General features: G+C 36.8%; 1 protein-coding gene across 2 annotated transcripts in view; it reads left to right on the forward strand.

Annotated features, from left to right (window-relative positions):
- Nek7 (NIMA related kinase 7) overlaps positions 1 to 10,340 on the forward strand; it is a 143,131-nt gene extending 132,791 nt beyond the window's left edge. For both annotated transcript variants that reach the window (XM_087193863.1, XM_087193864.1), the window contains exon 10: positions 6,958 to 10,340. In XM_087193863.1, the coding sequence (XP_087049989.1) occupies positions 6,958 to 7,068 (111 nt within the window). In that variant the 3' untranslated portion in view covers positions 7,069 to 10,340. The remainder of the gene's footprint in view (positions 1 to 6,957) is intronic.
- Positions 10,341 to 26,241: the final 15,901 nt, after the last annotated feature.

The raw sequence follows: 26,241 nt of genomic DNA on the forward strand, positions 1-26,241 counted from the left end.
CATCAAAATTATATATTTTTTCAGTATATCATCTCAAGACTCTTAGTATGAGAAATAGTAAATATGTGATTAGAAAATGATAAAGTGAGTTAATTTTAACTGATATTTTCCTACAAACCTCAGCATTAATATCATACAGAAAATAGACTCAAGTATTTATTATCAAAAAGCTCAGTGTAAATAGAAAAGACATGTGAAGAATTGTGCCTCAGTGTTGAGTAGAGTGCCTCAGTGTTGCTTTTAGAAGACTTCACTTTAGATGTAAACAGATAGGTTTGGACATGATATAAGTAGTTGGGTATTTTCTAATTATATTTTTGAAAACTTGCTAGTTTTTGTAAGTGAAGAAACCAAAATAAGATTTGGAAATCAGAATAATTACTACAGTGATCAGTTTTCATATTATTTACATTAAATATCTATTCATTTTGTGGTTTTAGATCTCCAGCCCACAGATAAAAAATATTTCTCTACTAAATTTAATTAATGGGACCATGTCTCAGATATAAAAGTTATATTTAAATTATCAACCTAAAAGATCACATCCAGTCAAGAGAACTAATAAAAAATTAATGAAATAAACTTACACTTACACTTTGCTTTAATCTCCTTTGTTATTTTTGCCTTCCTTTCCTAGTTGAACAAGGTCTCCTCTTCTTTCCCCTTAGAGAAAGGGAAGGCAGGAGAACAGGGTTTTTCTTTCTCTCCTGGCTTCTCCTGGAATAGTTTAGCAGTGCAGGCTGACAGCATTTTCCCTGCTGCTCCACTCAAATGTGTGCAGCATCTTTTTTATTATTCTTGAGATAAGACATCTTGATTTTCCAGATTTAAAATACAATGATTTAATACAATTATTTAATTTTCTTCCTATGATTGGTTTTATATTAATAACGATAATAAATTTTTAATTTCAACTAAACTGATTTCAGTTTATTGGAGACTATAATGGCTTTAGTAAAATACAGAATTGTTTGATGTTTTGAGATCACCATTTTCTTTAATCTGTATAACAGCTTTTTTGATAAGGACTATTCTCATTTTACATATGAGTAGTGGGGATCCAGACAGTGTTGAGAGCCAGTGCTGGACTTCAGGGGGCTTCCACCTCGTGGCCTACCCCTATATCACTTCAGGACCACACAGCCAGAGTAATTACACGGGTGCTGATGACTGACCATGTCAGGGTTTCTATAGATTTGCAGGTTAATGGTTTTTCTCCTCTTCCTCCTGACCCTTTCACTTGCCATGTTTATCTGGAATCTCTCCCTAGAAGGCACCATCAGGCATTTACTCAGAGTACTCTTCTGCTAGTAGTAACTCAGGGGCTATTACTGAAATGAAAGAGTGAGGAAACTGTGTGAATAGTAGGAATTATTTTCACATATCAGAGTAGGTAAATCTGCATACATGAAGATATCAGATGGGCTCATCCTATGGTGAACAAAAACTTTATTTTCCCAATATTTATCATTAAAGAAGATTAAAACTTATAACCAATTTTTGATATTTTTAAACCCTGATTCTTTAATTCGGAAAATGTTTAAAGAAGATTTTTAAGTTGAATCAGTGACAAAAACATGACCTTTGGTTCATGAAAGAGCTACTTTATGTAACTAAGGAAAAAAATGAAAAGTGTCAGGGGATTTTTTTTGCATCTAAATGTTTTTATTCATTTGAGCAATCTACCCATTTTTATTTTATAGTTTTTGTGTTTTAGTTGCTAGACCATGAAATTTTAAAGAACTGTATGAATTCCCTAGACTCGGTACTGGAAATTAACAAATGTGGCTTACTTTAGTGTTGGAGAATTCTTCCTAATATATTGTTCCAAGACTATTTAAATGAAGGACATTATATTATATGCCACAAATAGTGCTTGAAAATAATTCTGTATAAATATTTTCCAAATGTTTTTGAAGTTCCTGTAATTATTCAGATGTCAAAATAGATAACAATATTTTACCTTAAAATGCAGAGATACGTAATTGTTCCATTACTAAAATTTGCATTGAATGTTAAACACCTATTAACACTTGATTTTCCTTCCTAAAAATTATTTTAATAAGTTTGATATTCTCATCATTTATGTCAGTTGGCCACCTTACTAAGAGTTGCCATGTAAGATCAGATATTTAAGCTTTGATGTTCCATTTTTTAAAAAAAAATATATTGAAGCAAGCCTTTTGTTCACCTGTGCTTCTGAAGTGACGCTGGAGACTTGCTCCTTGAAGACACAAATCCAGAATGGTGGCCTGTATTTCACATCCTGTGGGATCCTACAATACTGTGTAACTATAAGCCTTTAGTTTTTAAAAGACGCTAAATGGTCTTCAGTCATGAAATATAGTCATTGCATTACCTTGTAGCTGTATAAGATGACTTTCTTTTCCCTTTCTTTCTACCCCCAAGTCAGTCACTACTGACACTTTGGTGTACAAGTTGGATACACCTAATCATTTTGTATAAATATCTAAAGCTCTAAAATATAGTGTACTTTAATGCATTAGACCCACATTGGGGTGCTAAAATGTGTCCTTGGATAGATAGAAACTGGTTATATGTGGGAGGCAATTGGTCTCAGAGGGATTAAGATGGGGGTGAGAAGGAAACAGTACCAATAGCATTAGTCTTTATTATTCTGTTGAGGGTTCTGTTAGTGACCTAATGCTGTACTGCACAAAGAGCCCTATTGTTATTATCTGTATGTGAGAGAACTTAGTCTGTAATTGGTTATCACACAGACAACAGTGACTGTTAGCACTCTCTTCCTTTTAATATTTTTGGTTTCAAACTATTTGCTCTGATACTTCTTTGGAAACATATAGATCAAAATATATTAGTATTTTATTTACTGAAAACATTCATTAATTTCTACATGGCTCATGACTTCATAATCCTTTAGACGTCACAGAGAATTCATTTTATCATTTTTGCTTTATGTTTTGATTTGAAGCATGCGAATTAAAGTTTTCTTATTGATTTTTATAAAGGCTTTTGCATATTCAAATTTACTTTTGCCTTATTTTTAACATATTATATAAAATAATTTTTTTAAAAGCAAAATATACATATTTTACAAACAAGTAAAAAGTTAAATACATTTTTATGATAATGAAGTCATGAAATTTTTACTCATTTTTATTAATTTTGTAACATTCTGGTCATAGAATTATTTCTACAAGTCAGAATAATAGAAAGCTGCTTCCCTCAAGTTCAGAAGGTTCTTTTGAGTAAATTAGTGCCTAATATTTAGAAGTTAAAACCTGTCATAAAGAATATAGATAGAATTCTTAACTTTACTATCTTGATACATTTTCCTTGAACATGGTTAATAATGATACTTTTCAATCATTGCAAAGTATTGGATAACTGTTAAAGATTTTTAAAGTAATTGTCCAAAGGATTATGAAGTTATAAACCATATAAAAATTGTTTTCAGTGGTCTATAGGAACTTTACAAAACACATAAGACTAACATTGAAGGAAGTCTCAAATCTGATTTTAATTATTTAATGACAATATGACATACTATTTAGTCATTTTTTTATATTTGTGAGGTTATTATGTAAGTTGGTTTGGTTATTTTTTGCAGTACAGTGGATGGAAACCAGGGTCTCCTGCATGCCAGGCAAGCATCCTAGCACTTAGCTAAGCCTCTTATGTATAAGTTTATTATCTAGAATAGGGAAATTGTTCCAAATTAAAATTCAAGTATATTTTGTTTGGAGTTAATGCCACTTTTATGAATAAGTTAGATTAGAAATAACATTAAATTGGCACTCTCATCACAATACTATCTGAATGTGTTTGTGTCATCATTTAAGAGTATCTCTCTTGGATAAAGTAGGCTTCTATATCTCATGAATTTTGCTGAGCTCCAGACAAAATTTATTGGTTTCTCTTTGGTCCAAATTGGCCTATGAAATAGGAAGACAGATCCATTAATTTTAGAATCCAGAGTAATGGGTATTAGAGCTGACCATCTTATGAAAATCAAATAGCCTAACAGTCTACCCTTGACTGTGTGGAAAGTCACCCCATCTTTTTGCAGAGGTGGCCTTGAGGAAACCTGTGGACCAACTTAGAACTTTCTTGTAGCAGTGTGCCATAGTATTAAAAGCCTGGGCTCTGAAATGAGCCTGCTTCAGTTCCATTCCTTGCCCTTCCCCTTAATGCCTTTGTAACCTTAGGAATATTACTACTTTGTAAAACTATTGTTGTAATACTGTCCACCCTATAGAGTTTTTATGAAATTGAATAAATTAAATCATGTAAAAATGCAGAGTGGTTTTTGTTTTTGTTTTTGTTTTGGTACTGGGGATCGAACTCAGGACCTTGCACTTGCAAAGCAGGTGATGGAACCACTGAGCTAAATCCTGGCCCCTGAGTGTTTCTTACATACCAGCTTTAAGCACATATTTTCTGGAGTACGCAAATTGTATTTATGTAGGAAATGTACCTGAAGACAAAATTTTGTCCTACTACAATAGAAATATCTCACATAAGAATCCATTAGTAATGGCATCAGGGAGTGTCTTCATAGCAATTTTTTACAAATGCCTAAGTGGTATTTGATAGAATCTAAAAGAAAGCATTATAGCATTCAGAAAAGAAACTAATATAGTTATTTTTTGCAGCAAATGAGGAAAAGCAACTGCCAAAGTAAAGTTTTAATTTTCAGGATTTTCTTTGCAAATTTTATGCATTATATTACAAACCGTGTAAGAAAATTATAATAGATTCGTAAATTGATGAGGCATGCATAATCTGTATTTTATATATCTGATTTTATACAGTGATAGAGCTGTCAGTAATTCCTCTGGAAAAGAAAATTCTTTATGATAAACCATAAGTGCTGGAGACTGAACAGCTAGGGAGAGAAAAACCGGATGGCTCTGGTTCCGTCTCTGAGGGCTCCTGATGTCCCTGGGAAAGGGCGTCCCTAAGGAGTGGCTGAGAAGCAACTGGCGCTCCCCCTTCCTCTGTTTACCTTATTCTTTTTCTCCTTGTTTCTAGTTTCATCCTTCATTTCGAAGAGGTTACAGAATCACTTTCTTCTTCAGCTAAACTTGCGTCATTCTGTCTCTAGTCTGAAGTGGTTTTTCCTTATGCAAGGAGTACTTGGGACCAAATCTTTTCTTGTCAGTAGGTGCAGGAAAAGTGCAGTTGATGAACCAGTTTGAAGAATGTGGCAGTAAAAAAGCAACCCATAAAATTTGTTGCAGATGCAACTGGTTAAATGTAGTTTCTGTATCATCTTTTCCTGCCAGCCTTTCTGCTTCCTTTATTATTTTTCTGTCTAAAAAAAAAGTCTGCCAGCTTGACAACTTAGAACATAGCCTTTTAAATATAAGTATCATATAAGCACTCTCCTACTGTTTTCTGAGTTGCGCATAACTGTATACATGTGATTTTGGCTGGTAAAATGCCAACCTCTTTCTGATTTAAATTTCTCTTAGATTACCCTAATAAAATGCCCAGTGTATTACTATACTCCTTAAAAGTTATTTTAATGCTATTCCCTGCTCTTTTGCAAGGGATATAATTGATATCTTCAGGCCCCCTCAATGTGGGTATACCATTGATTACCATCAAACATTGGTAAATTACCACGTGTGGCAAAAATTATACCATTAAATTTTCTTCTAGAATCTTACAAATCATCTACTCTCACCTCATTCTATAACAGATGTAGAAATAATCCCCCAGTCAGTGACTTACATGAGGGCACAAGAGTACAGAGTTTTTTCACCAAGACTGGTTTCCGCTTCACTATGTACACTGTCTTCCTCCAACCCTGACCCCTCACCTGGCAGGCTCCTTAACACGCATCTTTCAGAATAACGTCTGCCCCAGCATTGCCTCCTTCACACCAGTATTAACAGCCCACAAGTTTTGTCACTACTGTTTTTGCTTGTTGAAAATTGTTTTGTGGTACAAGTTGAGGACTCTGAAGAAACTATACTTACTAACTACATTGCCATTAAGTTAATGCAACTTTTCAGAATGTTTAAATTATTCCTATAGACACATCTTCAAGGCAGAAGGATTTGAGTATAAAAGATCATATACAATTATGAAAACACCTAGTTTCCTAAACTTACAGCAATTAGAATTGAGAAGAAAATTCTGTATTCCCTTTTTGGTGGATGTGGCCCATAAAGGAAGATATTTTCTTATTTATTCAGATGTTCTTTTTTTTCTGTAATAGAAACTTCAACTCTTTTTGTCTACAAAATGGAGATATGTAAATGCTACCTCACACAGTTGAAAATTAGAATAATACATTTACCTTGCTCACAATTTATACTATTAGTTTAGAGGAATGGTTTCTCATATAAAATATAAAACACTTTTATACAATGGTTCATGGTAAATATATATGATTGACCTCTACCCTATTGCCTTGGAGAAGACTTTTATGAGTATATATTTGCAGTACATAGTGGTATATTTTCGAGAAGTTGGTACATGTACATAACACATCTTGGTTCTTCTTTATCCCCTCCCCTCCCTCTGTCTCTTGGTCTCCCTCTCTTTTGCAAAAGTTCTATCTTTCTGTATCCTATTATCTTTCCTTTTGATCTTTATACTTTGGATTAACTTACCATCAAAGCCAATGTAGTAAGTTCTGAGTTACATACGTGTGTGTATTATCTACAGTTAACTTGTAGTCTTATAGTTTAAAATCCTGTCTTTGGTGACTGGAATCTTCCGATCAAATTTCTGTTAAAAATGAGTCTTATTTAAAGCTTCTCCTTGTGGTAAATATATCATACTTTACTTCTTGGAATATTTATCTGATTTAAAAACTATTGCCACTAATCTTACATATTTCTATTAAAAGGAAAACTTGAGTCAGAAAATGTACTTTCCTTAATATATAGGTATTCAGAATTTCTTTAAAAATAACTGAGAAAGTTGGATTAAGTATCCTCTGTTGTTTTTTCTTTGCAGCTGCGACAGTTAGTTAACGTGTGCATCAACCCGGATCCAGAGAAGCGACCAGACATCACCTATGTTTATGATGTAGCTAAAAGGATGCACGCATGCACTGCAAGCAGCTAAACACACAGAACCATGAAGAACACAACCAAAATAATTTAAAGTATTTTGTGCAAATCATACCTCCCCGTTTTTGTCTGGGTGTTAAGATTAATAATATTTCAGAGCTAATGTTCTTTAAATCCTTAACCAGTTTTCATATAAGCTTCATTTTGTACCATTCTAATCACCTTCTTGCAAACCCAAAATGACTTCGGGATCACCAAACTGCATGTTAGCAAAGAAACCAGTTCATGATAGCAGTCGCCAAAGGTTTTCAGATTTGGAGTTACTGTATATGCAATACATTTTCTGATGATAAATTGTGCTTCGAGTGTCGGTGCCAAACAATGAAGTTGCATCCTGCATACATCAGGGTAGATGTGAGACCTGAATATTTGCAGAGCCACCAAACAGGATAGAGTTTTCCTCTCAATTCTAATTGCCTTAAGTTTAGGAAACTAGGTGTTTTCATAATTGTATATGATCTTTTATACTCAAATCCCTCTGCCTTGAAGATGTGTCTTTAGGAATAATTTAAACATTCTAAAAACTTGCAAATCTGAATATTTGATTTGTTTGCTTTTTGTAGTCATTCATGGACATCGAGATAGTTTGAAGTGTATTAGTTCTTAGGATTATTGCTCTCCGATATAATTCTTATAAGAAATGTAAGCATAAACTAGCTGAGAGACATTTAAATTCTTAGCTTATACATTCAAAATGCAACTATTAAATGTGAAAAGATTGGGGACAAAATGTGAGTCAGGCACTGAAGAGTTTATTTAATATCTTTGATATTCTATTTACAGTAAGATGGTATAAATGAATCAGTTATAAAGTGGTTAAGGGTTACTTTGGCTTGGGTGATAGCTTTTAAAGTTGCACATTGCTCAAGGCTCTTTGTGTGTTATTATTCTTTGTACATTTGAAAATTATTCTTTGAATAATCTTGCAGTACTATATTTGTTTATAAATCTAAATGCATATGTTTTTATTGAAGATTTTGTTAAAGTTCTGATTGGTTCCCTTCAGAAATTTTTTATAGTCTTCAAGTTACTTTCTTATTTATATTGTGTGTACATTTTACCCTATAATGTTTCCAATTCTCTGGGAACATTTCCCTTTTAAAAGATAGTAATACTTTCTCCAATTGAAAACATTTTTTTAACTTTTTAAAATTTGGGCCACCTATATGCAAGTATATGTTGTTAAGAGAGGAAGAAAGAATGTGTGTTATACTGTACCTGTGAATGTTGATAAAGTCTCAATTCAATTGACGTGGTTACAATTTTAGAACATATTCAAGGAAATGAAAACTGGCCATTACTGGAGCCAGAATTGTTATGACATTAACCTTTCTGTTGAGAAGCTTTTGAGGAAAGAACTTGTGTTTGTACATGAAGATGAGAGATGGTAATGCTTAATTTAGTTTTAGGAAATAGGCAGAGTTTAGTGAATGCTGTTGTGGAGATGCGGAGATTCATTTCTCTCAGACGTCTTCATCTTAGTAGCAACCGGTTCCTTATAGAACTGTGAAGCCAAATGGCCGAGTGGCAGGCACTGTTAAAGGACTCTGCATGCCACTATAAAACCTTGGGGTGGATTATCCTGCCAACGAGAAAACCTCCTATTCAGAGAGCACCTACCTTTAGCCATAGAACTAGATTTTTTTTTCATCTTGTGTTTTTCTTAGATCATTTGAATATTTCAGGTCAGTTGTAAACTTTAGAAATATAAAGGGCAAAAGTACAAAAATCTTCTATTTTTCCAAATGTAATTGGTTGTGTATGATATCTGAAGGGTAATTTTATTTTGGAATAAGCAAAGGAAAAACCTGGTCGGTCATTTTTATGAGGGCTGAATGCATTGTATTTCCTGGTCTAGTGACTCATAACATTTACACTAATTGTCGATAGATTTTTCCCGAGAAGTGTGAGTAGAATTGTTTCTATTAACCACTAGTGTCGTGTTCACTTTAATGTAATATAATTGACTGCAGTGAAATGTCTTGTGGTTAAAAGATACTTTTCTTTTTCGTACAATCTTTAGGAATACATGGACCTAAAATTCATTAACTTAACTTCATCACAGTGACTTTTAAGATTTAAATATTTCTTCTTAGTGTCTTATTTACTAAAAAGAAATAGCTGGAAAGAATTTAATGGTCAGTGAAATTCATTACTATTTTCCATGCAGGGAAATTTTTTGTTCCAGATATTATAATTTTCCTGAAGACTCTGTAAATCCAAATTTAATTTTTAATGGGATCATTGCAAAGGATTATAGAGATGATTAGAGGTTCTAATCTTCATGATCACCTATAAAATGCTATCTTTATATTTCTGCTTATAAGTAAATTTTTTTATATTAAAATGTTTCAATTGTTTGGAGCAGTAAAATGAGTGGTATGTCTGATTCTAATCCTTATTTAGGTGTTGGTACCAGTTGCCCAGGGAAAATGTGGAGTAACTTTGTTTTGTATGCTGAGGTTTAGGAATAGTGAATGAAGGGTATCCCTATGTAAATTAAGTGCTCAACAATGTGCAGTGATTGTAAATTTAGTAACAATCAATTCATGAATGCTGTACCTTTCTACATTGTGTCTATTACAAAACACCTCTCTTATCCATGTGTTCGGGTATTGCTGTTGACATTTACCATGATATTTATTTTAACCAAAATGTTATTCACATTAAATGTTTATTCTTTAAAATGAATGTATTGTTTATAACAGATGCATAATTTCAATAGTACTGTAATGAGTTTTGTGAAATATTTTATTTTGTTATGCTTTAAATACACCAAAATTCTGTTACTAGCTTTGAAAATTGTACAATATCCTAATATAAATATATAAAAATAAAAAATTAGTACTGTAAAATTTGTGTATCACGAATCCCTACTACCAGCCTCAGTCTACCACTGTTCACATAACAGCCTGCAGAAACGTGTTTAACACATTTCCATAACTTCGCCATTTTGAAGAAGCCTCGAAAGTTGGAACAGTCCAGGGTGACCGGAATGCTCACGAGTGGCAGCAGAGCTCTGTCAGATGCGGGTTTCCAGCTGCATGTACGAAGGCACATCTTTGTGTGCCCTGTTCTCTTCAGTGCCTCACTTTCTGTCTTTGACTAAGAAACATTTTCTAAAAGTCAAAATATTCATTTTTCTGTTTTGAACCTTTGGAATCTGAAACTCAGACAATAGATTCAATTCCTGTCACTGTAATGTGCCAACAGTGTTACGGTTTATTGAATTTTCTTTTTTCACATAATAAATGAAGATTGCTACTAGGCCTGCAAATGTTGAGGTTAAAACCTGCTCGGCTGGTGAAGAATAGATACACCTTACATGTCTAGTTGTAGGCCAAGTAGATCCTAGTGAACAGTGGCTAATTTTATAATCTGGAGCCTTCGACTAATTATGTGTGTAGGGAGGATGTGTATGCATAATTGTAAAATAGTAAATTTTAGCCACAACACAGTGTCTGGGCTTAGTTACAAACTATTTCAAAGCTATTTGTTAACTGGAAAAGTCAGTTTCAGAAATGCTTATAAATGTATTTATAACTGCAGCCATATAAGTGGTACACTTTTATAAATCAAAATGGCATTGACAAAGAAGTTGGCACTGAGACCTTGATTTCCCCCCCCCCCCTTTTGGTACTAAGGATCAAACTCAGGTCCTTGAGCTTGCGAGGCAGGCGGCACCACTGAGCTAAATCCCCAGCCCGAGACCTTGAATTATTAAAAAAACTTTCACAAAGTCCTTACCCGGTTTTTACATGTGACTTTCTGGTAAAATGGTGATTTAAAACAGACTCGTCAGATTGTCTTTCAGAGAATTATGTGATTATTTTGAGAGGTTTATCTTAGGGAGTTACCTGTCTAGTCTTCTATATCAACTCCATTATTCACCTGGGTACCTAAATCTAATTTTAAATTGTTAAGTGATAATGTAAAAGGAAACTTTAGAGTTAGGAGTTGTAACTACGGGCTTTGAATAAATTATTTTCACCAGGAGTGTTACAATACCTAAGAGACCATTTTTCATTCCTTAGTAATTTTCTTTGTCGCTAGGACAAAATATCCAAAACCCACAAATTAGAAGAGCAGAGGTTTATTTTGGCTCTCAGTTTGTAGAAGTTTCAGTCCATAGTCCACAGGCTCCAAGCCAGGACGTCATGGCACAGGGGCCTGGCAGAGGAAGAGCTTCCCAGCATGGTGGCTGGGAAGCAGATCAGTGGAGGGGCTGGGGTGGAAGGTAAACCTGCCAGGTCTCACCCACAGTGGCCGCCTCCCCACTACCTCCCGCCTACCCGGAAGTCAGCTCTAATGCACCATAATCATCACCTTCCAGAAGTGCCACCTCTTAGTGCATGAGGCTTTGGGGGCACGTTCAGACGTCAAACTAATACCCCCCTTCTAGAAATATACTGTAGGTAAATTACTTAATTTCTCCAATCCTTACTTCCTCACATGTAAAATAGGAATACACACACATCATCTTTTGGTTTGAGACAAAATACCCGGCATAAAATTTGAAGGGGGAAAAGTTTTATTGTGGCTAACGGTTTCAGAGGTTTCAGTCAGTCCATATCAGGTGGCTCCAAGGCAGAAGCATAGTGCAATTCATGGCAGGGGAAAAGTGTTCATCTCGTGGCAGTCAGAAAGCAGATGGAAGAGCCAGAGAAGAGACAGCCTTCAAAGGCATATCCCAGAGGCCTATTCCCCCACCCTCCTCACCGTCCATTGAGTTGATGAACCGTCAGTGGGTTAATTCATCGATGAGATCAGCACTTCTTATCCCCTCAGCCTCATCTCTGAACATGGCTGCATTAAAGGTCTTTCAATACGCGAGTCTTTGGGGGACAATTCATATTTAAACCCTAACAAGTACAGACGTGTAAGTTACGATGAGTACTGTGGAGGAAGTAAGATACTGAGGGATGTGACATTTCAATCCTAAAGGAGTCAGCCAAAGAACACGTGGAAGTCAAGACAAGGTACAGGAAGGTCGCCTAGGAAGATGAGGTGGAAACTGGCTCGGCTGGCTGAGACAAAGGTGAGACTGGGTGAGCATGGGTGGATTAATGCAAAGTAGGTATGGAGACCCCTTGCAAAAACAAGTTAGTAATAGAAGTGGGAGCAATTATATAGTAGCTAAAGTAAAAAATGTTTAGAAATAATTGAGCGTGAAAGACGTAAGACGTGAAGGGAATTACAAAATCTTGTTGAAAGATACAAAGCAAATTCTGAATAAATGAAGCCTTTTTCTTGAGAGGGAATATTAAATATCAAGCACTATATAGTATTCATAATGCATGTTCATTCAAATCTTTTTTGACTCAGTGTCAAAGTTCATATGGAACAATATACAAGACTAAAAACAAATAAACTTATTTATCAAATATAAAAAGTTTCCCCAAAACTAAAGCAGGATGGTATCAACAAAGGATAGGTAAATAGAGTAGTGGAACAAAATGAAAAGATTAGACATACATCTGAGTGTTGTGAGAACTTAATCTATAAAAAGATGACTTCTATGTGAGAAAATTTTGTTTCATTAAAGAAAAGTTACCACCAGTACGACTGTCCACTGTATGAAAACAAACTTAAGATTCCGAACTCATACTGTACTAAGTACCAGCTGAATTAATGGCATAAATTTTAAAACAAAAAGGGAAAAAAACGCGGAAATATAAAAGTTTGCGAATGAGTAACATGCTACAAGACAGGGACTTTACGAGATTTCAATGTGGCTGACTAGAGATGCTCAGCACTCACCTCTTCCTCCACGGGAGAGCCGAGGTAGCAGCTGGACGGCTGCACTGTGAGATATGCAATTTGGGGGAACCCTGGGATTCAGCAAGAAAGAGACTGAAACCTTGCAAGATTCAGAGATCTAGGTAAACAGCATACTAAAATAAACAGCAACAGCACCTACCACTAGGGACTCACCACTGGGGAGGGGGACTGCACTTTTTTAGGGCTAAGGGTGAGAGTTCCACCAAACTCCAGTGCATGTGCTAACCATCCTGGCTACTGTTTCATGGTCCTCACAGGCTGACAGTCCACCCAGATAGAAAGGTTACCTGAAATCTTGGAAGAGGACTGTCATCTTGGAAACATCCGGGGTGTGATGGTCTGGAGCCTTCTTAAGAAGGGAGCTGCTGCCTGACTTTGGTGGCTCTTGCAGTGAGAAACCCCTTCGTGTTCCCATCTCTGGGACCTCACAGATGTTCCCATGCATTGACTTTTTGGGTAGCTGCCAGGCCAAAGTCATTTGGTCCAGCAGAGTGATTCTGACTCAAACCATCTGGTTGCCCTGCACTGTAGGTATGGGAGTTGTGGTGGACAACCCGGAGACCAGAGAACTTGCCTTCTGAGAACAAGTGTGTGGCCACCAATGTATGGGTTTAATCAGCACCTGCATTGAAGGCAGGTGCTGTCCCTCTTCCTATGCTGTACACAGGTACCTGCTGACAGGGTGGGCAGGGAAAACTGTGGCTCCATTGATGCTGTGCACACGGGCATGCTGAGGTGATCTTGGGCAATACCACAGCTCTGTCACCCTACCTCTGGGAACATTGTCTGGAGGAGGCCTGGAGAGGATCTTTACCTGGCTTTGGCCATATTCTTCTGCCTATTCCTGGGTGGGCAGCATAGCTGACAGAGTTGTGGAGAACAGCCCTGACCACTACTCCATCTCTGCATGTGCATGGGTGGGGACCAAAGTGCTGTTTGTTCTCAGGTAGACTCTTAACAGTAGCAGTAGAGAGGAACACAGCCACTGGTGTCAGGACTATGTGGGAGTGACACAAAGAAAGGTGGTCTGGTTCCTACCACTGCCTCTCCCTATGCAGCATTTGAGCCTGCAATACAGTGGGATTGGGGACAAGTGTCCCAGGCTTCTAACCACTGTTGGAGTTGCCAGTGTCAAGGCCTATTGTTAAGTAACAGCTACTGTCCCAAGTGCCTGAAAGAAACCCATCAACTGGCATGGGCCACCATTCCCACTGTGGGAGTAGCCACATAATGAGAACCCCAAACTGCTGCTGTCTAACACCACATGTCCCTGAACTGCTGCAGTGCCCCAATCTTGCATAGCCTACAAGGACAGTCAGTCTCTCCTACTCACATATGCTACCCACTGTGTCCAAATTCATTCATGATAACCAAGAAGCAACAGGAAGGCTGGCTTGTGATACCCAGGTAAAATCAAAGCCAATGTTACTTAAACTGGCATCCTAAGACACATCTTCAGAAAACAGCCACCTACTATGAACACTATTAAAATGGTGGACATCTGATTCACCAGATGCACAAATCTAAATGTAAGGAGAAATACGAAAAAAATGATACTGCCCAAAGATTGTAATTGTCTAGCCACAGATGCAAGACAAATAAAAATGGAATAAATGGCTGATAAAGAATTTAAAAGATTAAAAATAATCATTAAAAATAGATGATCCAAGAGAATATAAACACTTCAATGCAAATAAGGAAGATGATGTAAGATATATGAGGAATTCAGCAAGAGATATAAATGTTGAAAGAAAAATGAAAATCTTAAGTTGAATGAGTCAAAATTCAGTCAGAAAGCTCGACAGACTAGATAAGGTGAAAGAATATCTGAACTTGAAGAGAGATCTTTGGAAGTATCCCATTCAGATAGGAAGAGGAAGAGAAAGACAAGAGGAAGAGAAGGGAGCAAGAGGAGAAGGAAGAAGAGAGCAAAGAGGAGAATGGAGAAGAAACTGAAACTCTGAACTTCCTAGAGAGAAACATGGAGGTAACACTTTAAGATATTGTAATAGCCAATAATATCCTGGAAATAAAATGAATAATTGATAAAAAGGGTGACACAAATTCATTCAAAAGCTTCTGCACCCCAGAGAAAACTTAAAATGAAGAGACAACCTTCAGAATGGGAGACTGAATTTCTTGACTATTCATGTGAAGAAAGTTAATACCCAGAATATATAAAGAATTCAGAAAAAGAGAGCAATAAAAACACAAGTAATTCTAACTAAATATGAGCAAGCGATCTGAATTGACAGTTCGTAAAAGACGAAACACTAACCAGGCACGGTGGTGCACACCTGTAATCCCAGCACTTGGGAGGCTGAGGAAGACAGATCTGTGTGAGTTCAAGGCCAGCCTGAACTGCATAGCAAGATGCTGTCTCAAAAAAAAAAAAAGAACCACTAATGACCTATAAATATGAAAAATTCCAAATATCGCAGTTACTGGAGAAGATGTGAAGTAAAAGAAACTCTGCTACATTTTGGGTAGGAAATTAAATACAATAAATATGAAGAATGTTCAAAAAATTTAAAAATAGATTTACAATATGGTCTAGATATCCCATTCCTAGATATTTTCAACAAACCACAATCATACCAAAGATGTACTTGCATGTCCATATTTATGGTGGTACTATTCATTATAGGTATGTTATAGATCAGCCTATATGTCCACCAACACATGAAGAAAATGTGATATATATTTATATAAATTTATAGGTATATTTACATATATAATATATACTGTATATACACAATTGAGTGTGATGCAGCCCTAAGATGAAGTCCTGTCATTTGTTGCAAAATTGAGGCAACTAGAGGACATATTATATAAACCAGATATACAGAGATGAGCATTACATATTTTCCTTCATTTGTGGAAATGAAAAACTTGACCTGATAGAAGAACAATTACTGGAGATTTGGATAGATGTGGAGTGAAAGGAGGGAGGGGAAATATAAATAGGTACTATCAATGGATGCTTTATTCATGTATGGAAATATCCCTAAACCAAATATGCAGAATGTGTGCTAATAAATACCTTTAGAATGAAAAGGGAGACATTGCAAGTATCACAACAGAAATATAAGGATCATAGAGATTATTGCAAAAAACTATGCTACCAAATTAGAAACCCCGATGAAATGGCCAAATTTCTGGGCACATGTGACCTATCAAGTTGCACTATGAGGACATAAAATAGCTGAACGAAGCAGTAATAAGTCATGAGATTGAATTAATGTACTTTATTTTGAAAAGCTTCATGGAGATCCAAGGCGTGAATTAAGGGTACTTAACAGCTACCGGCTTCTCCATGTGATATAATCAAAGCAAATGGAAAGCAGCTGCTTATTAAGGCGAGAGAGGGAGAATGCTGCTGTTCAATAGACCATCTAGCATTGTGGTGGATTAACTAATAGTCAAGTGGGAACACTCTGCTGAACTGAGTCCCTGTGGTTCTGGGTGTAGAAGAGTCACCTGAGGATTGTTGCCAACAGCCTAGGAGGAGAACAGGAGGGGAGATTGCATGCTGTTGATTTTCCTTGAGAAGCTTGCTGTGGCTGGTTTTCCTGATAGGAATTAGCTGTTCTCGGAGGAGGAACTTGGGTCCTCGCTGTTGCCGGGATAGTGAGGGAAGCTCTGGTCTTCGCCTTGACCATCGCTTCCTGGCTCCACTGGAGAGCCTTTGGCACAGACTTCCTAGCTTCCACCACTGCTCTTTGGGCCTTCCCGGTGCAGATCCTCCATACTGTCTTGCAGACATCACCGTGGGCTCTAGGCCTTCAACTGGACTCCTGCAGGACATTGCCGTGGGATCCAGGCCCTCAACTGAATTCTTCAGGTCTCTAGCGTGTGATCTCTTGCACTCTTCTGCATTTGACTTTTTGGGTGAATATTATAATATTATATTATAAATTATATATTATATTATATTATATTATATTATAATAAATTATATTATAAATATATTATAAATATAAATATTATATTATAAATATTATAAAGTGAACCTATAAATTATGTGTCCTGTATTAAATCTATTCCCTTGCAAACCCTGACTACAAGTATCCAGACCATGTGAAACCCATGACCTTGGATAGTAGAAGTGAGAAACAGCGCCCCACTGCCAGTCACGTGACACGGGGCGGGGGTAAAGGCTGAAAAAAGGAAAATCCAAGCGAATTCCCTTACCACACAGTGTCACACTGTGCAGGAGTACAGACTGAACAGACACTGGACCTAGAATCTGAATAACAAATTGCCTCTGGAACAGTCTCTACTCTTCCTAGAAGATGCTCATAGTACTGTAGAAAAGCCACTTTGGGGAGGTTTTGTTTGAGCTTCCTGCTCTAGGAATTGAAGGACTGTGCATTTTCCTGTTTTCTGGAGCCTGCAGCAGTATTACTGCACCGACCTTGTGGGTATCTGCCTTGAGACCACCTTGTGAACTGGAGACCGAGCGACTGAAAAAAATTCAGTTCTATGCCATGAGAGTCCCAGCTGTGATGCATGGGAATAAAGACTGCTTTCGTTTAAAGACTAACGGCTTAGAGAAGTAGCTGTAGGATTTGGGGAACCACAGCTGTGTGATGCTTCATGAAAGCTGGAAAGCCAGAGTCACAGGCAGTGTACTGCAAAATCCACAACCTACTTGAAGTATGAATCATTCTGCCCCCACGGAATCTCCCACCCCTTTAAGGGGCCACATGAAAGGTACAGGGGACCTTGATGTTCTGTAGCTCTTGGTGTTGGCCCTGCTTCTGGAATGCACAGAGAAAATAGCTCCAGAGGAAATCACTTTTAGAGAGCTCTGTGTTCTTCTCTAGCTCATACTAGGTGTGGGGCAGCTGAAAGATGTCAGTTGGATCCATCTGCAAGTCACTCATGTTGGTTACCTATTAAGCAAAATAAATGAAAGGAGGGAGGCATTCTTACCCTTTGCTTCCTCCACATGGCCAAGGAAGGCACAGAAAGAAGCTCTGGTAAGACATGGGTTGCAGATATCCTCCACTCTTGGACTCTCAGTTGACCATCTCAATGGAGAGAAAATTTTTATTATGTTTTATGTTATTTTATTGTTTTGCTTTTGTACATATTATAGTCTTTTCTTCTATTATGTAATTTTCTTCCATGAACTTTTTCTATCCTTTCTCCCTTATTTCACTTTTTATATTACTTCTGCCTTCCCTTTTTCCTTTTTGATCATTCTTTTTCCTCTTAATTTTTCTTTCCTTTTCCCTTTTTCTTCTATTTTCTTCCATTTTTAAATTAATTTTAACTTTAGTTTGCTCTATGTTGTTTCTTCTTTGTTGTTGACAAAACACTGTGGTTGTTATTGTATTGTGGTTGTTTTGTGGTTGTTTTTACTTTGCTTCTTTATCTGGCTTGCCATTATTTGTTGTTGTTTACTTTCTCCTTTCTTTACAGTACTGAGGATTGAGCGGGACATTTTTGGTATGTTGTGTGAATGTTCTACCGCTGAGCTACACTCCTTGCCCATTGAGAGAAACTGACCCTTATTCCACTCATGACCAAGTACCACTTGAACCTTAGTAGATACTTCAACTTGAACAGGAGAGATGACGGCCCCTAGCTAATGTCCCAGTCCCAATAAGGCATGGCTATAGTCAGCCTGAAGACTGAATACTGGACACTTACCCCCATAGCAATAGCAGAGAGAGAGAGAGAGAGAGAGAGAGAGAGAGAGAGAGAGAGAGAGAGAGAGAGAGACAGAGGCAGAGACAGAGAAAGAGAGAGAGAGAACGAACACAAAGGTTGTAGGCACCTTTGTAGAACCTCTCCCACACCCTACCAGACTACATATTGATGACATGTCTGAAGAAGTCTTCAGAAAGAGCACCCCATACTTTCTGCTATTTACATCACACCTGCTGAAGTACCAGAAGAACTCTATTCTTGTAAGACCTTCAAAGAGAACAGGTCCTCCAGTCTCTGACAGTGTGCCCTGTGCAAAAACCCACTAATCACAGACAAAAGAGTCACAGAGAAACTACATTATAAAGTTCAATTGTAATTACACTCAATACTACACAGCCATCTGGTATCCCAGGGCATGTAGTCAAGAGTGCACTGTGCTAATGAAGGCCCTCGCATAAGAGTGGATGAGATACCATTCCTGACAAATGCATAAATCTTAACCGAAAAACAATAAATTTGAAAAAATAAAGCAATGTGGGTCCTCCAAAATTGCATGTCTCTCTAGTAGCTGATTCTAAAGATACTGAAGGAAATTACATGACAAAGAATTCAAAAGAATGATTTTTCTTAAATGATCACTGAGCAAGGAGGATACAAATACAGACCTGAACTTAATTTTTATTTTATTTTATTTTATTTTTTTGGTACCAGGGATCAAACTCGGGACCTTGCGCTTGTGAGGCAGGTGCTGGAACCACTGAGCTAAATCCCTGGCCCAAGAGCTGAATTTATGAAGACAGACAATGCAGGCTAAAACAGCAATTAAAGAGACAAATTCTGGGAAAAAATTGGAATGGAAGCTCAATAAGACAAACACAGTGGAAAGCCTCACTAATAGGTTAGATCAAGTAAAAGACAAAGTTGGTGAATTGTTACATTCAGCCAGTAAGAAAGAAAAAGAACAAACAGACCATACACTGTCTATAGGACATGTCTTGGTTACTTTTCTCATTGCTGAGACAAATACTCAACACTGAAAGTTAAGAGGAAAGGTTTATTTCATCTCAGTTCATAGAGGTTTCAGTCAGCTGGCTCCAAGAGAAGGTGGCATGGTGGAGGGGCATCATGGAGGAGAAGCAGTCCATGGCAGGCAGGCAGGAGATGGCAAAGCAGCAAGCAGAAACAGCATCAAGCCTGACAGCATGTTGGGTGGTACCAACTACAGCCAGGGTGGCCTTTCCCTTATCTATCCCCTTAATCCCAGCATAACACACTCTAGGTCCAGGGTCCTCCAAAACGCCCCACCTACGACCTGCTGAGGCTTTGAGGGAACATCTAGATATAAGCCATCAAAGACACCATTGAAAGACCAAACGTTCACTTGAGGTGAATAGACAAGTAAGGATAGCACAGAAAACAAAATGCAGGAATTAGTACATATATTTCAGTAATAACACAGAATGTAAGTCATCTTGATTCTCCAATTAAAAATTGACTGATAGGATAAAAAATAAGACTTAATTACTGTCTGCAAGAAATTTACCTCAACAGCAAAGACACACGGATTAAAAGTGAAAGGATGGAAAATAATATTCCAAGTAGCTGAAATTGAGAAGCAAGCAAAACACTCATATGTGACAAAACCAATTTCAAGCCCAAACTGGTCAGATGACATAAAGATGGTCACTATATTTTGATAAAGTGAACAATGATCAAATTTATATAGTGATTGTAAATATATAGCCAAAATTTGAGCACCCAATTTTATAAAGCTAACAATAATGAACATAGAGATATTCAGAACAAAAAAAAAGAGTTAAATTACACTATAGATCAAATGGACATCTACAGAGTATTCCATCTAACAGTCACAGAATACAGATTCTTTTCATCAGCACATAGAACATTTTCCTAAATAGATAATATATCAGACCACAAAAGAAGCCTTAAATTAAAAATAAAATAGAAATAAATTCTCACTTTTTATAAAATCATAGTGGAATGAAATTAGAAATCAACAGCAAGAGAAATTACAGAAAGTATACAAATACCTAGATATTAAATAATACACTTTTGAATGACAAGGGGGTTGTTGTGGAAGAAATATACCTCAACAAAATAAAGACTACATTAACCCTTCACTAAACTCATACCAAAATGGGGGAAAATTTCATCCAAGATCAGGAACCAGACAGAGGTGTACCCTAGCATTGCTCAATGTAGTTTGAGAAGTTTTACCCAGAACTATCTAGCTAGCCAGCTATCTATCTATCTATCTTCTGAAGACTCCACTAAAAGACTGTTTGCCTGCAATCCCACTTGGAAGGCTGTGGCAGGAGGATCACTGTGAGTTCAAGGCCAGCCTATGCTATGTAGCAAGACCCTGTGTTCGGAGCAATGCTACATAATTCTAGGGATAAATCATTTGGTTAGCCTAGTTCTCTTGCCTACAGCCCAGCTACAGAATAACTCCAGTTTGGCCTCCGGTCACAACTGAGACTTCAGTGATCCAGTGATGCTGTGATTCTCCAGGACAAGAAACATCCTGGGAGAACAAACATCTGCTCAGTTCCTCATTGTTCTTGGACTGATTAACATCTTGTTTGCCAGAGATGTACTGAACTCTCTCTGCAAGCCTTCCGTTACACCTTGTTTATCCCAATGTGAACTATTGAACTCTCTGCAAGTCATTTGTTACTTTTGTTTCTCCCGATGTACTGAATAAAAGGTGTGGTAAGCTGGGGGCTTTGTCTTTGCTGCCCAGAGCAGCACTGATCAGACCCAAAGCTCAGCTTCTTCTCAGTCTCATTTTTCTACCTTTCCTGTAATTCGCCGTGTGCTGCCGTGGCTCGCAGGAGACCAGGACTCACTGCAGAGGTTCTGGTAACGTCCCCTTCCCCTGTCCCCTACAACCCTGTCTTAAAAAAAAAAAAAAAAAAAGGCTGAACTGGTAAATAAATTCAGGAAAACAGAATAGAATCATCAGGATACAAAGCAAATTCAATGAGAAAGACACCATGAAAGCAATCCCATTCATGAAAGGAAAATAAATTAGTAAAATATCCAGGAATAAGTTTACTGAGATGAACTGTAAAATGAAAATTATAAAACACTGATGAAAGAAATTAAAGATATGAAAAACTGGAAGGATCTGTATATCTACGGATTGGAAGAATAAATGTCCTTAAAACATTCTTACTAACCAAACCAAGTCAACAGATTCTATGCAATCCCCATCAAATACAAATGGCATTCCTCACACAACTAGAAAAAGCAATCTTGAAATTCTCATAGAAGCACAAGAAACAAGTATCCAAAACAATCTTGACCAACAAAAACCACCACAAAGCTAGAGGCATCACAATACCTGATTTTATGACATACTTCAGAAACATAGTAACCCAAACAGTATAAAACAGACACATAGACCCATGGAAGAGAAGTGTCAGAAATCTATACATCCAGAGTCAATTGATTCACAACAGAGCAAAGGACAGCCTCACTGGCAAAGGATGCTGGGAAAACTGGTTATTCATATGCAGAATATGGAATCTGAACCCCTACCTCACACTGTACAGAAATCAACTCAAAGTGGATCAAAAACCTCAATGTGAAATGCAATATTCTGAGCTTTCTAGAAGAAAACATTAGAGAAAATACTTCAAGACATTGGCATAAACAATAATTTTCTGGGTAGTTCTGAAAGCACAGGAAAGAATGACAAAAAATTGACAAATGGGATAAAATCAAGATACAAAGGTTCCTCACAGTAAAGGAAATTATCAACGGACTGAAAGGATAACTTACCCAATGGTAAAAAATACTTGCCCAGAAGTCATCAGGAAGAGGGTTTTTACCCAGAATATACAAAGTAATCCAAATACAAATTGGACAAATGATCTCAATTGATATTTTTCAGCAAAAGAAACATTTGTTGCCAACAAATCTTTGAAAAAACGATTAATTAGCCACCAGAGACATGTGAATCAAAACTACAATAAGATTACATGTTACCATATTATGAAAATACAGTGGACTCCTTGAGTTAATGACTGACCCAACATACTAACAACTTGGGTTATGACCAGAATTTTAGTTTTAACGTACAACCAAAGTCTGGAGTTACAATCTGAATGATAGCTGCTTGTGCTTCCAGATGGTCTCAGATACAGATTTAACCCTTAGAGAGTTCTGTAAGGAACATTACAGTAGCCTTTCCTGTATGGGGTTAATTGAGAAATCCTAGGCCAGTGTCTAAGGACACTGAGATCTGCCTGTGTACAAGAGAGAGACTTTGAGGGCTGTGTAGAGGAGCCTGAGCCTTCATTGACCAAGTTGAGTTACAACCAGCCCTTGTGAACGAATTGAGTTCATAAGTCAAGGGTCCACTGTAACAAGAAAAAAACATGCTGGAGAGGATGCAGATGAAAAGAAATTCGTACACTAATTGTGAAAATGTAAATTAGTACAACCACAATGAATAATATGGAAGAACCTCAAAAAATTGAAAATGAATCCACCAGATGAACCAGACATACCACCCTTGAGTATTTCTCCAAAGGAAATGAATTCAACATAGTACCAAAGAGACAGATACCTGCATGCCTGTGTCTGTGGCAGCACTATAAGAGCTATGATATGGAATCAGTCAAGTGCCTTTGAATGTATGAATGGATAGGTAAAAGATACAATGTGGTATAAATACACACACAATGGAATATTTACTCAGCCATAAGGCAGAATGAAATCCTGCCTAGGATAGTTAACTGAGTGTTTCAACTTGAGTAAGAAACACCCAACCAGATTGATCAGCGTGGTTTCAGGTGTGGCCGCAGGGATTTACTGCAGACAGAAGCCCCACCCTGGGTGTGGGTGGCATCAACTACCAGTAGGCTTGCCGCCTGCACGGGAAAAAGGAAAGCAAAGAAGCAAGACTGCTTCTGTTTCTTCCGAGGAGCTCCAGTCTTCACCTTCACCTTGGACGTCGTCTCCTGGCTTCCAGCGCACTCTTTGGTCTGATATGGACTCACAAAGGGCAAATAATGAGCTCCGCCCTTTTGACTGGATCCTTCGGCTCTCCAGCACACAGTCAGCTCCTTTGCACTGTTCCACACCCGACTCTGTGGGCAGCCATTGTAAGCTAATCTTGGAAATTCTTATGTATTTGTATATCTTGCATGAAATCTGTTTCTTTAGTAAGTGCTGAAATGAGTGGAAGTGGAAGACATTAGTTAAGTAAAATTAGCCAGACTCACAGAGAAAATGTATATTCTCTCTCATTTGGTGAAAATAAAAATTTGACATGGTATCAGAATGGTGATTAGTTGTGTTTGGGAAGGGTGTGGTACAGAGCAGGTTGGGAGAAGAATGACTCATATGATCATTGCATGATATGCACATGTACTCCTTACTGAACCCTGTTAATATGTTCAATTAATATGTGTAAATTAAAATTAGAGTGAAAAGGAGACATTATAACTGATACTACAGGAAAACAAAAGATCAACAGAGATTATTATGGAAAACTGTATACTAAGTTGCAAACCTGAGAATTAATGCAGAAATTTCTGAACACATATGACTTACCAAAGTTGAACCATGAGGACAAAAATACCTAAACGAAGCAATTACAATTCATGAGATTTAGTAAGAAAAATTCTCCCAACAAAATAAAGCCCAGCATGGGATCACATGTTCTGTCTTATGTGAAGCCTAGAATACATGGATCTGGAAGTAGTCTTGTGATTATTGAGGATTGGGAAATGTGTGTGGGGAAGAAGTAGGAACTGGAATGATTTTGTTTGGATATGATCAATGTACACTGTATGTTTGGCTGGATCTATGTACTAAATACCATTAATAGATGTAATTCATATCAGTATGTGTTAACTGTAAAATATTTTACAATTATCAAAATGGTTAGGAGGCTGAAAATAAAAGTAGCCACGGGCCTGGGATTTAGCTTAGTGCTGCCACCTGCCTCACAAGCGCAAGGTCCTGAGTTCAATACCCTGTACCAAAAAAAAAGTAAAGTAGCCACACCTGATCACATAAGAGGCAATGTACACCATTTGTGGACCACCAATGTAAACTATTAACAAAAACCAAAATAAAAACTATAAACTAGAACCCATATATAAGCAAATATCCCAAAAGTGATAAGTAAAAATGCAAGCAAAGAAAAGAATATGTAAATGGATGATTCACAGTAGTAAAAACTCAGTTACCTGTCAACAGAGAAGAAATCAGTCAATAAACCCAAGAAGTGATGGCATCAGTGTTGGAGAAGATGCAGCAATTTATTCTGTGTTTGTTGGGAGTTATTTACATGACAGGAGGTAACTATAATGTACTGTACTTTTCAAAAAGCTAGAAAAGATTTTTATAATTTCCACCATAAAGAAATGATAAATATTTGAGGAGATAGACCTGCTTAAGCTGATTTAAACATTGCACAAAGTATTGAAACATTACATAATAGCCCATAAATATGCACAGTTTTATATATTTATCACTTAAAAATAAATATAAATAAAAAAGGTAATCTGGCACACGTTTGAAAAATAAAAATAATTGCTATAGGAACTCAATTTGGGGAGTATGTTCTACAGAAACAAAAGCAGTACTTTATAAAGATCTGTATCAATCTATCTTTCCATAAAGATTATTTACTGAAGCATAGTACTTCATGCTTCATGGTGGGGAAAGATTATACTCATGCTATTATCAATGAAAACATGAGATTGCTTTTATATCTTTTTTTCTAAGTCTCCAACACTGCTGTCATCTAATGAGTTAATAGTGTGGTGGTTCTTTTTTAAAAAGCAAAAACCTAAGCATATGTATACCTGAATATGTTCATATTAACATGGAGGAATGTGAGCAAGGGTACAAACTAAGCTGCTAACATTGCTCACCTTAGGTAGAGGAGTAACAAAGAGAGTGACCAATATAATTAAGTTCTTCCTTATATTTACATATATTTTGTTAAATATTTTTAAAGGCCAGTATGTTTTTCTGATTAAACTATTTTGGCTATCAGTTGATGTCCATTTTTAAAAGTTTTAAATTTGGAAATAAATCCAAATAGAAAAAATGCAAGATTAGCTCTAACAACTACAAATTGTTCAGTTAACTGTCCCAACTGTTAGTATTTTACTGCATCTGTTTTATTATCCCTCCATATATATTTATCTCTGATTCAATTGAGAGTAAATTGCAAACATAGTGCCATTTATACCCAACATTTTAATATTTCTTTTCTAAAAGAGACCCTTTCCTACACAACCACAAAATCATGAATAATAGACTAACATTGTTTTAATATTATCTACCCTAGAAACCATAAACTTCACTAACTGTACTTCATTAAAATGCTTTTTATTTCTCATTCAGAACAAAACTAAGGCTCTAATGTGGTATTTAATTGTCACATCTCTTTAGTCACCTTCTATCTGGAATAGTTCCTGGGTCTATTCATTATCTTTCATGACCTTGACAGTTTGAAAAGTACAAACCAGTTATTTTGTGGATTGCCCTTCAGTTTGGGTTTGCCTGGCATTTCCTCATGATTAGATTCTGGCGGGAATAGCAGAGAAGCGATGCTGAGTTTATCCCAGTGCAGCACATCATGAAGGGACTGTCAGTTTGTCTATTCCTGGTGATGTAAACTTTAATCACCCAGGAAGTTGCTGACCTTCACTATAGTTACTGTTTTGTTTTTCTT

Source organism: Heterocephalus glaber, unplaced genomic scaffold (assembly GCF_053883595.1).
Source record: "Heterocephalus glaber isolate CG9 unplaced genomic scaffold, H.glaber_assembly_v1.0 deba00001600, whole genome shotgun sequence".
Classification (NCBI taxonomy): domain Eukaryota; kingdom Metazoa; phylum Chordata; class Mammalia; order Rodentia; family Bathyergidae; genus Heterocephalus; species Heterocephalus glaber.